At 45.1% G+C, this 16556-nt stretch overlaps 1 protein-coding gene across 2 annotated transcripts in view; it reads left to right on the plus strand.

Moving 5' to 3' along the window:
• The window catches only part of uvrag (UV radiation resistance associated gene), a 94861-nt gene extending 78505 nt beyond the window's left edge, over positions 1–16356 (plus strand). For both annotated transcript variants that reach the window (XM_072658435.1, XM_072658436.1), the window contains exons 14-15: positions 2580–2671; positions 13085–16356. In XM_072658435.1, the coding sequence (XP_072514536.1) occupies positions 2580–2671; positions 13085–13880 (888 nt within the window). In that variant the 3' untranslated portion in view covers positions 13881–16356. The remainder of the gene's footprint in view (positions 1–2579; positions 2672–13084) is intronic.
• The last annotated feature ends 200 nt before the right edge of the window (positions 16357–16556 follow it).

Consider the following 16556-nt stretch of genomic DNA (forward strand, 5'->3'; position numbering starts at 1 on the left):
GTGTGTGCTGCTGCATGCACAGTACACACTACTGACCCACATCACACACACACACACACACACACACACAGCTGCCGCACGTACATACCAAACACGTGCAAATGCTGTAGAGGAGTAAAACACCCATTAATCCTGCTGGACCTCGTTCAACTCCCTGATCTGCAGTGTGTTCACCAAGCTCTGTGTGTGTGTGTGTGTGTGTGTGTGTGTGTGTGTGTGTGTGTGTGTGTGTGTGTGTGTGTGTGTGTGTGTGTCAGTAGTGAGAGAGAGAGAGAGTATATATGTTTATATTTATTATGCTGCTCCTGACCTGCTCTTAGGGATCATTTTAAAACCTGACATTTCTAAATATCTCTGTGTGTTAAATAAATACAGGGTTCTCTTACAGGAGCAACAAAATAAGTAGCTCCGCCCATCCCCACATGTTTTAATGACTCCACCCATGTACCATCTCCTCTTTCTCCTCTAAACTGTCTCTCCGTCTCCAGATTCCAGCAGTTATCACTTTAACCCTTACTCTGCTCTATCAGAAGAAGGCGGGGCTACACTTAGGAATGAAGTGATTGACAGACAGACAGTCTTGTCTGGAAGAGAGCGCTCGTCTGCAGCAGAACCTGCATGGCGTCCTCTCTGGTCAGTCCATGGAGGAGCTGAGCTGTAGAGGAACTTACATGAGCTGCACTTCTACTGCTGGAGCGTCCACTTACTGGACAGACTGGGAGTCCAGGGGGAAATCCGCTCTGCTTCTGCACTGGAAGCTCAGTGAAGACGGTCTGAGACACTCAGGCTCGGTCTGGGAGAAGGGGGCGTGTCTACTAAATGAGTTGATGAGTCTGGCTCCGCCCCTGGTCTCTACTGAGCGCCTGACTGTGGTTGCAGATTGATCAACATGCCGTAGATGTCTGTAGAAGAGACGGGAACAGAACCACGGCCCCCAGCAGACTCATAGCACCGGCCTGAAGGGGTTGAATACTTGTGCACGCAGCTGCTTTCACTTTTGATTTCCTATAAAGATCTGCAGACAAACCATGACTTCTGACTTTGAACTGGTTTACAATAAAAAATGCTGGCTGGAACTGTGTGTGTGTGTGTGTGTGTGTGTTGTGTCACTTGTAGTCCGGAGGTCAGACTATTGCTAAAGCTCTTAACAGAAGCCAAGAGGAGGAATCTGTCCGTCAGAGCTGAACAGTGACTGGCTGTGGTCTGGATGCCAGCTCCGTTCGGATCGTCCTTTACTCGGAGAGGGCGCATGTCAGCGGTTTAGCCCCGGGAGGGACCGTGTCTCAGGATGGGAAATGGAGGCGTGGTTTCACGCTGTTCCCCTTTTCATCTGCTCCAGATGTTCCTCTGTGTCCTGCTCGTCTGTGAGGGAGGCAGGAACCGCTGAGCCAGAGCTGTAAATGCTGTGGATGTAGAAGGTCTGTGCGCGGCCGCTGCTTTACGGGGCTGTAAATGCTTAAAATTGCCATGTGAAGATAAATCCAGGCTGCGTGAGGAAAGGTACTATCTCGTCCGCAGTAACAGGTTCTGCACATGTGCCGGACGCCGGGGTGTCCTAAAAGATCCTCGGAATATTTGAATAAATATTGGTCCAGATTAAAGAGAGGTGGAGGTGGAGGTGGAGGTGCATGGCGTCTGAAACCCCATATGTTTAAACCTATTAGATTAAAGCTTTTGGGAACGCTTGGATTATTATTGGTTCATGTCCTCCATCAGTGGCCCTCTGCAACAAACAGACCCAATGTCTTTACCATCTGTACGTAGGATGCTCTGTGTGTGTGTGTGTGTGTGTGTGTGTGTGTGTGTGTGTGTGTGATGGTTTCAGCTTCTGGTGGCTCAGAGCCTGAGTGTTCAGGTTGATTGTAAGTAGAAATGCTGGAGTCTCTGGAATCCTCCTGTGTGCAGTGTGATGTGATTGAGTGTCTGAGGGCGAATCTGCTGCTACTGTGATTCCCGGCAACTTCTGACCCGGCTTTCAGCAACGTTCACTATCACACGAGTGCCGGGGACACGAGTTTGTGCAGTTTGAAATACACTACATGTCCAATTGTTTGTGGACACCCTTTCTAATTCAGCATTCAGCTACTTTAAGCTGCACCCATTGCTGACACAGATGTGCAAATGCACACACAGCTTGTCTAGACCCTGTAGAGAAGAAGTACTGCCAATAGAATAGGACCCTCTGGAGCAGATCAACATCATGACCCTATTGGCACCATGCTGCCTAATGCCAGGTGTGGGCTAGAGGGGTATAAAGCCCCCCAGCATTGAGGAGCTGTGGAGCAGTGGAGGAACTGGAATGATGGTGGAGGAGCTCCATCCGGTACTTTTGCATTTTTCTTGTTTTGACCTTTTGACCCATCAGTAGCAGTGCTGGCTAATCAGTCTGTTAATCAGGTGTTTGGACTTGTGAAGCGGGACAGTGTGGTCACTGTGCTGGTTAAGGAAAGTGGGTCTTTGTAATAAATGTGGGCTGGACAAATCATTCAGGACTGGCTTGAAAACATGCATACCGCTGCCTGTGGTCACTCCTTGATTTCGGTTCTTACATCTGGTTCTGTTTGCTTCTGTCTCTGCAGCTTCGGTACCAGCATGGCCTCTCCACACCGGACCTGCGGCAGACTCTGCCCAACCTGAAGAACTTTCTGGAACATGGTCTGATGGTTAGATGGTGAGTTACGTGTTGTTGTTGTTTTTATCTCCTTCTTTTCCTTAGTGACTCTGACCAGCAATGCTCCTCCAAAATCTAGTAGAAAGTCTTCTTCTCTGGACAGTAGAGACAGTTACTCCAACAGAAGCAGAATCGGCTCTTTTAATACCCTTGATTTCAGGTGTATTGGTGTTGGTGTCCCAATATTTTTGTCAGTATAGTGTACATTACCTACATTTAAGGTGAATTAAATATCTTTTGCAAAGAAAGGTCAGAGAATGTAAATCAGCCTTCATTAGGAGATAGGAGGTGCTGTCCTGCTCACTTAGCCACTGCCTTACTGAATGATCCGCAGTTGCTGCCTAAATATGCTTCCTACATCAGCAGCTGCCTCTGGAATGGACCTTACCGGCAGTGGCTGATAGCAGCAGTGGCTGATAGCAGCAGTGCTAACGCTGTTGCCTGTAAGTTAAATGACTGTGTGGGAATGCTCATGTCTGTGTGGCTGGATAGACAGTCTGAGACCGACCTGTGTGCCCAGGCTTTGATCCGGCCGCTGCGTCCAGGGTCAGCGCTTGGCAACGATGCGTTCTGCACAATAATTGAATAATCTGCGATTTGGGAAGGAAGGAGGCCGGGTTAAACAAAGCGTCTCAGCCGTCCCCCGAATGCGCTGGGGAAGTGTTTAAGAGGGACCAGATGAAGTGAAATTAGACCTCTTGACCTCGGCAGCATCCTACAAGGCAGGAAAGGGAAGTCCAGCGGCCTCCATGGCTAAAGGGCACACCCACACCTACACACGTAAAGGAGTATAAAAATGCACAAGAGCGTTTTAGCAGTTTTATTATTATTAAATGATCAGGGCTGCGTGAGAGAGCTCTGGCTGCAGCCAATCACAGAACAGCATTCTGTCCGAAACAGCTCTGACTTTAGCATGGCCTTCACGAGACCTCTGAAGGTGTCCTGCTGTGGTGTCCGGCACCAAGACTAACATTAGCAGCAGATCCTTTAAGAAGTCCTGTTAGTTGTGTTGGTTGTCCTTCCTTGTTGCACTTTTGGTAGGTACTGACCACTGCATTGCAGGAATCCCTGGATTCTGGATCCAGTTGTTTATCTAGAAAATCAGTTTGGTTTTTGCAAAGTGTCTCAGATTCTTGCGCTTGTCCATTTTTCCTGCTTCATCACCTTCTAGAACTGACTGTTCACCTGCTCCACCATCAGTCATCAGTGTTCGTCACTTCACCAATATCACGGCATTCTGTGCACACCAGTGTTCTTTGGTTTTTCAGTATTGATATAGCAGTAGGATGCAGTATGCAGATAAGTGCTGTAAGCCAATCACATCCTGACCAATCACAGCTGTGCAAGTGCAAGTGTCCCAATACTTTTGTCTCTATTGTATCTATTGAGTCCAACTAGTATAAATGCAAAGATACAGGCCAGGCAGAAATGTAGTGGTGTGTGTAATGTCTTTAAAAAAAGAAGGCCTAAAAAAATCAGTTTGCCTTTTCGCCCAATACCGTTCAGCTCTAGTGAATATTCAGATAGCCCCGCCCACCACAGTAAACAGCCCTGCTCGGAGGCCCGCTGTGTAAAAACGTCAGCTGTAAAGGATAAGTTACACTTTTCTGAGCCCCTTGTTGAGTTCAGTTGCCGCTGGGCGAAACTTGGTGGATTGCGCTCCTGTCCGTGTCGGACGGACATTTTTTGGACCGTGGGGGGAGAGCTCAGCTGAACGGTGAAACGCATTCCTTTTATTTTACGTTAGTTGCAGATTTCTTTTATTGCCCTTCCACATCACTCCCTCCTCCGCCTCCTCCGCCTCCTCCCTGCGAAAAAGCCTAAATTCAGGTTGTGTTTCCAGCGCGAGGGGCCAGAGACGTGAAATACTGAGGCATAAAAACCTGCAAACTGCGGGGAGTTAACCTGTGCACAGCAGACAACCCGGCTGATATCCTGTCTGGGTTTCTCTCTCTCTATCTATCTATCTCTCTCGCTCGCTCTCTCTCTCTCACTGTTAATGTTAAGGACATTGTGGTCAAAAGGTTTAAGCTAAAATCTGACAAATACAAACTGCATCCACCTGGGATGCTACTGTAGCCACCTAGCAATGGCGATATGGTGATAGCAACTACATAGGGATGCCCTAGAACCCCCTATACACCCCCCGCCCCCCCCCTTGTTCAGAAACCCTTCTGCAGTGCTGTGTCGAACCGTTTGCTTTGAGTGCAGTTTAAACATTAGAAAGTCTTAGTTTAACACGTGTCTACCGTCTTAAATGTTGTGTTTTGATGCTGTTAAACCTTAGAGAGTGTTATAACAGCGGATGCTCATTGTAATAAGGCTTTATTAAGGTCTTTGAAGGCTTATGTCAGGAGTCAGGTAAGGCTTGTGTAGGCATCCTGTAGCTTTATGAAGAATGCTCTTCAGTACAGCTTTGAGAAGGACCCTTGGGCAGGAAACGTTTGACTGATGCTGTACATGTGTGTGTGTTTGTATTGTAAGTTATTCCCTTCTCTCTGTTCTGCAAATTGAGCATGCAGGGAGTGAGCGGATCTGTGCTTTGTTCTCCCGGAGAATTAGGGCGAGGATTTATCCACATATTGGGAAATGTGGATTTTTTTCCATCTTCATGCCTGTGTATATTTGTGTGTGTGTGTGTCTGGGGAGATACGTACACATGTTCTGTATTTCACAGATGAATTTCTCAAGCCTCGTTATTATTAACGTTTGATCCGTTTACCCCCTCTGGAGTCCACAGTCTGCTCCAGCTCTGCACTTTCCTCTGGGAAATTCCTAATTATACAACTGACCCGGAGCTTCGCTCACTCTCATCAACCTGATTCCACGCTCTCTCACAGCAGCTGCGTCTGATTGCTTCCATGGTCATTTGGCACGGCACAAATGGTCACGCGGCAACAATTAGCTAGCAGAGTCGATCATTAGTTAGTGAGGTTGATTAGGAAAATTGTGGGCTTTTATCACCAAAGTGTTTATCCATAATGTGCTGTAATGTTTTATACATTAGGGCTGAAAGGATCTTGATGTCATCCTGGCGTTCCTTTTCATTTTCATTTCATGCAGTGCTCAGTAATGCTTGTATGATCCACGCGCTCATTCTGACAGACTGTAATACACTACAGGAAGCCTAGGGGGCGCTCTATAGTGCTCTATAATGTTCATATGATGCACACGCTCATTCTGACAGACGGTACAGCTGTAAAACTGCCCCCATGATTTCCAGTGGTGCTGCTGCATTCAGTCTGGATCCATTAGCTGTAAGAAGACTCGTCTGTATCTTTATCCTTGCTTATGTTGAGCGCAATTGAGCCTTTACAGAGATCCCAGACCCTCACATATAGCACTGTTACCACATCTACTACACTATTTCCTTCAGCTTTGAGCGGTCTTAATGATTTGGCAAACTGTCTGCCCAGGCAAACGAGTAATTGAACAAAAGACCGGGATTGAAATGCTCAGGCTGTGAGAAGAGCATCTGGGGTTTTCCTCCAGCGAAGTAAAAAAGGAAAACAGCATCATTATAATAGTTGAGGAAAGGAAGGAGTCGACGGATTTGTGCTGTTATGTAAGTGATTGATGGTGTAAAAGATGGGGAGAGAGAGTTAAGGCAGGGCGAGCGAGGTTTGCTACTGCTGTGTTAATGACTCATCCTGCAGAGTTCAAACCCGCGATGTGATGCACACTGTTATACACTCTTATTTGTGGCTGGACACCAGTGTGGATCTGGCTGGATCAGAGGGCTGTTGTAAGGTTGGACAAGCCTTACAGAACTCAAGTACAAATCATACACTATGTCCAAAACTTTGTGGACACCCATTTTAATTAATTCATTCAACTACTTTAAGCTGCACCCATTGCCAACACAGATGTGCAAATGCACACAAGCAGCTTGTCTAGTCCCTGTAGAGAAGTACTGCCAATAGAATATGACTCTCTGGAGCAGATTTACATCATGACCCTACTGGCTCCATGCTGCCTAATGCCAGGCGTGGGCTAGAGGGGTATAAAGCCCCCCAGCATTGAGCTGTGGAGCAGTGGAAGAACTGTGTTCTCTGGAGTGATGGTGGTGGTGCTCCATCCAGTACTTTTGGATGGTATGGGATGGTGAACATCCAACATCCTGACCTCCCAAATCTAGTAGAAAGTCTTCTTCTACTCCAACAAAAGCAGGGTAAGCCATGAACGAGCAGGTGTCCCAATACTTTTGTCAGTAGAATGTGTGTATATAGTCTGTCCCACTGCCCCCATAATAAATATCCCATCTGATGTCTGTGGTGTTTTCAGTGATCTCAGTAAGCGATTGAATGTTTGCGGTGACCCCGTTACCCACACTCGAGCTGCCGCTAACTAGTTCTGGCAGATTAATTGTCTGATGGCTGAATGCAGGGATTGATCACTCCGGTCGGATTCAGAGATTTCCCTTTACGGTTTCATGACCCCACCGCTCCGTGTGTGTTTTATGTCCAGATGTTGTTTGTAGCAGCGGCGCTCTTCAGCAGCAGAAACTTGAAGAAAACAATGACCTGGATCTGCATCAGTGTCAGTGGGTTTGGTTTCCAGAGCATTTTTCAAAAGCACACACACACACAGAGCCAGGGTATTAGGCAGTGAATCAGAGAGATTTCTGGTTAGGCCTGTCCGTGGTGGAATGAAGCGTCCTCTGTGGACACAGCATTGCTTCACATCTGCGCAAACCTGGTCTCGGCAGCGTTCCTCTCAGCAGTGCTCCTTCAGCGTTCCTGCATTCTTTACACTCCACTCCGACTGTAGTTCAAGATCCTGTTCACACTCGGCCTCTTAGTCTCTACAGTGAACCACAATTTTCACCCCAAACAAATCAGACCCCTCAGTCTAATTACTTTACAGTGGTGGTGAAGGCTACCAGCTGTCGATCGCCATGACTACAACACAGATATAGCCACTATTTAATTTCCTATCCAAACCTACCGGTGAAGCTACAACACGATTCTTCTGAGTTTTATATGGAATGATGATGATGATGATGATGAAGATGGTTTTCTTTAGGGACTACTTTCTGTAGCTGCACTACACCCTACACTTGACGGTTCTAGAGCCGAACTCTTCTCAGATTGGGCATTGTCTTTATCACCATTAGATGAAAGAACTGGACCAAAAAAAATTGACAAAAGTATTGGGACACCAGCTCATTCATTGTTTTCTTCTGAAATCAGGGGCATTAAAAAGAGTAACTGTCTCTACTGTCCAGGGAAGATGATGTTCTGCTTGAGGTAGCTGAATGCATTCATTAGAAGGGGTGTCCACAAATATTTGGACGTATTATGTATCTGATGTGTATTTTTACAGGACTCAGGACTTCGCAGTAGCAAAGTTTTTTCCTTTAGTGAAGTGCACCCCTGTATTTAGTGATGGAGATTTATGTGCAGTGTCCGAGCAGGAGGGTAAATCCACTGTCACTGATATAAACACCAGAGTTTTTAGTGTTAAAGTAAATGGTTTCATTAGAAACAGTCATGACAGGCTTCGCTTTGGTGTGGATAGCAGCCCTCCTACTGCAGCAGGTAATCAGAACAGGCTGCTCCACTACCAGCGCTGTCTCCACCTACTACAGCTCTTACTGCCTTAAGTGGAGGAAAAGGGAAGCTCTATCAGTGGCAACACATCAAAGGCCGTGCTGTGTGTGTGTGTGTGTGTGTGTGTGTGTGTGGTTGTAATGGGTATGTGGCCCATATCAAGGTTGAGCAAAGTTTGGATGAAACCCAGAAAATATTTTCCGTCGCAGATTCCAGGATTAGGAAAACAGGACCCGATTCCATGGTTACGCCACATGCTTTAGTGGGCACGTAGTTACGCTACACCATGGTCGCACTCCACCCGACTCCATGGCTGCACTATACCCATTTCTGTAGTTATGATGCACCGATTACCATGATTGTGCTACACCCATCTTTCTGGTTGCACTACACTACATCCGTTCCCATGGTTGCACTACACCAATTTCTGTGGTCACGCTACACCTGTTTCCATGGTTACGGTAGTAGTGAGCTCTGGGACTTCAAGGCCCATCTCTGGCTCTACACCACTACAGTGGAAATGAGGAGGCTGCGATGTGAAAAGAAGAAAGGATGTAGAAGTGATTTGAGGATCCTTCACAGCTCCAACTTCCATTACGTCAGTTTTCCAGCCCTGCATTCCCACATAAACCGAATTATAATTATTAACATAATAATTATTATAATTATTATTAATAGTTTTATTAACATTAGCAGGTGTTAACATTGTGATTGCCCCAAGAGTGTGTGTGTGTGTGTGTGTGTGTGTGTGTGTGTGTGTGTGTGTGTGTGTGTGTGTGTGTGTGTGTGTGTGTGTGTGTTCGTTCACAGATGGGTGGAAGTGTTTGCGAGGGCTGAGCTCCTGGAGGCTGTATGTTTTGAGGTGTTTAGTCTGCAGTGTGTGTTCAGCTGATTTGGACCAGGCTGGTCAGTTGTGGGTCGGTTTTGGTTCGTCAGCGCCGCCCAAAGGCCTTTATTAGCCCTAATTGTCCACAGGAGCACAGAGGGAACCGGAGCTGCTGTAAAACTTAATGATAAGTTTGGAAGGCTAACAGGAGAAGCTGAACCACAGGGCCAATAAATGTGGGCGTGTCTTTTCAACCTCAAGCTGTTAAAGTGATAGAGGTTAAATCTAATCACCCCCCCCCCCCAAAAAAAAACAAACATTTAGTCCACGTTCTAGATAACAGAGTCAGACCAGTACCAGAGACCACATAAACAGATCTACCTCACTGAGGACTGGGGCACAGATTTCCCAGAATTCCCCACTCCTCTGTCATCCTCCCAGGATGGAGAGAGAGAGAGAGCAAGGGGAACAAAAGGCCCAAACATTCACTGCATGAACAATATTAGGCCTGATCTCTCAGATTTATCTGGAATGTATCCGTGCTCTCTCCTACAAACTCTCGCTCTCTCTCTCTCGCTCTCTCTCTCTCGCTCTGAGTATCGGCTCTGGCTGCTGTTTAAAGTGGCTAATTTAGGAGGGTAAGCTGCTGTAACAAACACATCCTCAAGCACATCCTGTACACCCCCCCCCCGCTCTCTTAATGCTACTAATATCCAGAATACATGTCTTATAACATCAGTAAATATCCATCATAAATAATAATACTAATATTATCCAGAATGTTTTTTTAAATATGAGTATCTACAACGTATTTCTATTTCGTATTTCTAACATTTAGATCCAGTATGAAGCTCTAATAGCATTCATATCCAGTATGAAGTTCTAATATCATTAATATCCAGTATGAAGCTCTAATAACATTCATATCCAGTATGAAGTTCTAATATCATTCATATCCAGTATGAAGTTCTAATATCATTCATATCCAGTACGACGCTCTAATAACATTCATATCCAGTATGAGGCTCTAATAACATTCATATCCAGTATGAAGCTCTAATAACATTCATATCCAGAATGAAGCTTTAATATCATTCATATCCAGTATGAAGCTCTAATAACATTCATATCCAGTATGAAGCTCTAATAACATTCATATCCAGTATGAAGCTCTAATAACGTTAATATCCAGTATGAAGCTCTAATAACGTTAATATCCAGTATGAAGCTCTAATAACGTTAATATCCAGTATGAAGCTCTAATAGCATTCATATCCAGTATGAAGCTCTAATAACATTCATATCCAGTATGAAGCTCTAATAGCATTCATATCCAGTATGAAGCTCTAATAACATTCATATCCAGAATGAAGCTTTAATATCATTAATATCCAGTATGAAGCTCTAATAACATTCATATCCAGTATGAAGCTCTAATAACATTCATATCCAGTATGAAGCTCTAATAACATTCATATGTAGTATGAGGCTCTAATAACATTCATATCCAGTATGAGGCTTTAATAACATTCATATCCAGTATGAAGCTCTAATAGCATTAATATCCAGTATGAAGCTCTAATAACATTAATATCCAGTATGAAGCTCTAATAACGTTAATATCCAGTATGAAGCTCTGATAACATTCATATCCAGTATGAAGCTCTAATAACATTCATATCCAGTATGAAGCTCTAATAGCATTCATATCCAGTATGAAGCTCTAATAACTAATATTTAGTATGAAGCTCTAATAGCTTTAATGGAACCCGACAGACTGGGGATGGTGTGTTGCTTCTAGGCTGATTGGTTCTGAGGGCCGTCAGCGAGGGAGAGCTCGGATTAATTGGAGTCAGAGATGTAATCAGATTTTGAATGGAGGCCATAAAGCCTGTATTACGTCTGTAAGAACGGCCTGAAGTCAGTTCTCCTCTGGCTCTCGATGACGCATGGCTCTTTTGATGTTCTCTCAGGGTGAGTCAGATACGGATCCAGAACCTGCCTGCTGCTCTGTAAACCTCTGGTTCTGTTCATCAGAGCTTTAACTCGGTCCTCATTGAACGTCTCCCTTGATTTCAGCTCTGAGACTGGGATTAATTACCGCGGAGCGGGACGGCAGCGTAATGATTTAGTCTGGAATTTGTTCTCTCGCAGCGTTATCCGGAACGCCTCCGCGCTGCGTTCCCGTGGACGGAGGGAGACTCTGGCATCGGGGTGATCTGCGTCGCTTTAGAGGGTTATTATTGTTCTGCATCTGGCTCACTTAAACCCACCTGTCTGTCAGTAAAGCTCCAACAGATCTTTGGTGTAATATTAGAATTGAACCGATAGAGAATCAATATCCGTATTGATACTGACAGTATTGGTATCACTGCCGATGCTGCAGCTAAAATACTACTCTTTCATAGCATTGGCACAGATACCACTACTGTATACTGATACACCAATCAGCCATAACATTAGCACCACTGACAGGTAAAGAGAAAAACACTGATCATCTTCATCTCCTGTCAAGGGGATCTAAATATTAGGCAGCAAGTGAACAGTCAGTTCTTGAAGGTGAGTATAAAGCTCTAATAACATTAATATCCAGTATGAAGCTCTAATAACATTAATATCCAGTATGAAGCTCTAATAACATTAATATCCAGTATGAGGCTCTAATAACATTCATATCCAGTATGAAGCTCTAATAACATTTAGATCCAGTATGAAGCTCTAATAACATTTAATATCCAGTATGAAGCTCTAATAGCGTTCATATCCAGTATGAAGCTCTAATAGCATTAATGTCCAGTATGAAGCTCTAATAGCGTTCATATCCAGTATGAAGCTCTAATAGCATTAATGTCCAGTATGAAGTTCTAATAGCATTAATATCCAGTATGAAGCTCTAATAACATTAATATCCAGTATGAAGCTCTAATAGCATTAATATCCAGTATGAAGCTCTAATAGCATTAATGTCCAGTATGAAGTTCTAATAGCATTCATATCCAGTGTGAAGCTCTTATAGCGTTAATATCCAGTATGAAGCTCTAATAACATTAATATCCAGTATGAAGCTCTAATAGCATTCATATCCAGTATGAAGCTCTAATAGCGTTAATATCCAGTATGAAGCTCTAATATCATTAATATCCAGTATATAAGTCAAAGCTGTTGTGGTGGCAGCACAAGGGGGACCTACTCAATACTGGGCAGGTGGTATTAATGTTATGGCTGGTCTGTGTATAACACCATGGTATAGAGGTTGGAGCACATTGCAGGGATTGGTGTTCTCAGTGCTATTATAAGCTCCTCAGTTTCTAAACGTAGGGTGGGAGCCTTCATCATCATCAGTCGGACCCTCACGTGTTCGAGACGGCCGGCCGTTTGTTTTGTGCTCGGCTGTTTTTGCAGCCCCTCTGAGTTGTGCTTTCTGGAGCGTTTGAGTGGAGTTCGGTGGAACTGGACGCAGCTGCTTGCTGAGCTGGTGTTATTGATCACAGTCCCGCGATGGCAGACAGCTGGCATATCGCAGGCTTTTTCGGGGAATATGTTCAGAATGATAAGTGTGATGGAACAGCTGCGTGTGTGAGAACGAGTTATGACATAATCCATCATGCACATCAGTGACTGCGCTGAAATGAGTGTCTTCACACCCTCTCTCTTTGTTCTGTTTCACACACACACACACACACACACACACACACACACACACACACACACACAGTGTTCATACGAGGCCTGTGTTAAAGAAATAGTTTAAAGATGCATCAAATTTATCCCATTTTTCATCTGATCACCAATAATCAAAGGTAAAATGTCAGTGTAAATAAGCATACTCAAGATTGTGATGGACAAAAGTATTGGGACACCTGCTCATTAATTTACATTATTTCTTCTGAAAAAATAAGGGTATTAGAAAGAGCTGATCCTGCTTCTGTTGGAGTAACTGTCTCTACTGTCCAGAGAAGAAGACTTTCTACTTGGAGGAGGAACATTTATTAATCATTGCCTCTCTCTCTCTCTCTCTCTCTCTCTTTTGCTCAGTGATCGCCACCACGTCTCCAGCTCCATCCCAGTCCCTGTGAAGTCCCATCTGAGCGTTATCGCTGCCTCAGAAATGGCTTTTGTGGCCTCTCCTGACCGAGGAACCCGCAAAAGAGCGAGTTCAGAGGCGGACAAGCAAAAATATAAAGAAATGCAGACGCCTCCACCCAGCTATCGCACGGCCACAGGGCAGCGTGACCCAGCAGTTGTCCCGGAAGTTCCAGCCGACCCTCCTGGCCTCATGAGCTCCTCTCTGGACGCTAGCATCGATTTAGCCAAGGCCCTTGATGCAGACGGACAGGTGAAGTTAGACGAAGCAGCTGGGCAGTCGAACGAAGCGGCTGAGGTAGACGTTGAAGATGAGAAAGATCTGGAAAAGCCCGACGAACAAACCAAAGCTCCTGGACCTCCAGATGGCCTCCCTGCTGGATGCTCCTTGGAGGAAGCCGCAGCTAGCCAGCTTTCAGGCACCATGAACGGATCGGCTGTGCCTGGGAACGGTGTGAACGTGGGAATAGCGGCTGTAGAACAAGCGGAGGAAATCATGGGCACTGAAGCCACGGGCTTAGGCCTCGGCCTGGGTTTGGGGTTAGGTTTGGGATTGGGATTGAGCGGCGGCGCCAGGTTGGAGGATTTTCCGTGCATTCCTGTGGAACATGCTGTTGCGGTGGAAAGCGATGATCAGGTTCTAGGAGAGTTGGACGCCGCTGGGTTTGAGGAATTCTCCCGACGCATCTATGCACTAAACGAGAACATGTCCAGCTTCCGGCGGCCGAGGAAAAACTCTGACAAATGACCGAAACACGGACCTGAGGGCAGGGGACTCGAGAGGTTGAAGGAATACTAGTTTTTCAGCGTGATCTCAGTCAGGTTTCGCATGGTAGGACACAGTCGTTTACCACTGCCAGTCATTCCGACAGGTTTCCCTGGTAAGATGGACTAGAGTCTTCACCCCTAACCATCTTTTCAGACCTTTCCCAAGTTCAAGTAAACAGTGATCAGGTGATGCCGTGGCCGGCAGTGGTAATCAGCAGTATTCTACAGGTGCAGCAGACAGAAATCCAGCTGGAAAACGTTGGAGCATCCTTTAAAAACCTCCAGACGGGCCGTTTCTCCGTGAGGCCAAGCCCTGACTGCATTGAACATAGACATTACATAAAGAGATATATTATTATTAATAATAATAGGAAATATCTGGATTATTGACCAATTTGCACTTCCTGAAGCATTTCTATAACCCTTTCAAACAAAATAAAAGCGAATGTTTGTGGTTGAAACGCTTGGCAGGCGTTTTTTTGCGAGTGTGTCTGGAGTGGCTGGAGGTGCCTCAGATTCTTCTCTATGATGCCACGTGCCAGTTATACGGAACCCGTGGTGGAGTGGAGAGGGTGAGGAATAACTGCACCAATGACACACTCTCACACACTCTTCAAGAGCATGGAACACACACACACACACACACAGCTTTCCACTCATACGTTGCTGATTTGTCAGGCTTGTTCTTTAAAGGGGCCGACTTAAAGAAATCTTAGCAAAGTGCATCACACCTGGAGCTGTCTAGAAGAGTCTAGAAATATTCTAGATATGTTAGTTTTCTACAAAGGTCTAGAAATCTAATTCAAAGCCTACTGAAAAGACTGCATTCTGGAAATCGTAGTACAGAGTGCAGCTTCTAGGGTTGTCTAGAGAAGAGTCTAGAAATGAAATTCAGGACCATCTGAAAACTGTAGAAATGTTCTAAAAGTGTTTCCCAAGTGGAGGACGTATTATCTAAGGCCCAGCAGAAAACACAGCGTTCTTATCCAGGAGCAGGATTTGTCTGGAAGATTCAAGGAAAATACAAAACGCTTCTAGGGTTGTCTAGAAGATTCCAGAAGTAGGATTTAGGGTACAGAGAGCTCGCTATTCTGGTCTGGACTATGTCCAGCTTCCAGGCCAACTGAATGTTGTAGTAATGGTGGCCAAATGGAAGACATCTGGAGTTTTCTGAAAGAGGCTGGAGCATTGAATCAAGGTGTACTGAAGTCTTCATGAAAATCTTCACCAAGTTGTCTAGGGTTCTAGAGTTCTCTAGAAGATTTTAGAAATCAAACTGAAGGCCAACAGAAGAGTCTAGAAGTGGGACGGCAGCAGCTTTCGGCAGGGATTCAGCACAGCGCTTCTTCTTCCTGCTATTGTGCTCCTTCACCTTTCAATTCCAATATCATCTCAACCATAAATCTCAGCACTAGTGTCCGTCGCTTCAGTAAAAGCACTGTGTGGTGTCAGCCTCAACATTGGAGCCTCTACTACTCTGATTTTGGTCGTCTTTCCATTTCTAGTGTCTGTTCACCCTGTTTTCCTTTATCCCTCGTCCCTATAACTGTCCCACCCTCCTCCATAGCTTCTGTTTTGATGTTGGACAGCCTTTACAGAACACAAAAAATCATACACTGTGAGTCCAAATGTTTGTGGACACCCCATCTAATGAAGTTGTACTGCCAATAGAATAGGACTCTCTGGAGCAGATCAACATCATGACCCTATTGGCTCCATGCTGCCTAATGCCAGGCGTGGGCTAGAGGGGTATAAAGCCCCCCAGCATTGAGGAGCTGTGGGGCAGTGGAAGAACTGTGTGATGGTGGGGTCCATCCAGTACAATAATGGGGATGAAGTTGGGTAGTGATGCAGGATGCAACATCCTGACCTCACTAATGCTCGTCACTGTATGCAATCAAATCCTCACAGCAATGCTTCTCCAAAATCTAGTAGAAAGTCTTCTTCTCTGGACAGTAGAGCAGGATTGCCTCTTTTTAATACACTTGATTTCACAAGAAACAATCAATGAGCAGGTGTCCCAATACTTTTGTCCACATAGTATGGGCTCTTTTTTTTCTTTGTTATCTACAGATTTCTGTATAGCTGGCTATGGAAGAACACATTAGTGGACGGAGCCTGGAGACCCCAGAGAGACCCCCCCCAACTTAAGAACAGTATTCGTTCGTCTCTAACAGCAGTTAAAGATCATTTCATTTGCTGCGATACGTTAGTATTGATCTCCGCGATCAGTCTCCGGAAGAGGACCCACAACATTTCCCTGTGTTTGTTTGTTTGTTTGTATCCTGAATGTCCCATGCTGTTGCTGTTGTTGTTGTTGTTGTTGTTGTTTTTCTCTGTGATCAGGATGGAGCTCTGTGATTTGTTCACTGTTGATATGGAGTGTAATTTAAAATGAAGCCTAGAAAAATGCTGTTTCCATAAACTGCAATGTGACACTGTATATACTCTTTTATATGGAGGGTGTGTGTTTGTTTTGTTATTAAAGACACACAGATGAATGATGTCATTGTGAGCTGTTTAATTGAACCTTTGCTTTGAAGCTTTCTCTCTCTCTTTCTCTCTCTCTTTCTCTCTCTCTCTCTCTTTCTCTCTCTCTCTCTCTCGCACTCTGTGGATATGTTGTCTTGCCCTGGCTCTCTCTTCCCATCTCTGT

This window comes from Salminus brasiliensis, chromosome 16 (assembly GCF_030463535.1).
Source record: "Salminus brasiliensis chromosome 16, fSalBra1.hap2, whole genome shotgun sequence".
NCBI lineage: Eukaryota > Metazoa > Chordata > Actinopteri > Characiformes > Bryconidae > Salminus > Salminus brasiliensis.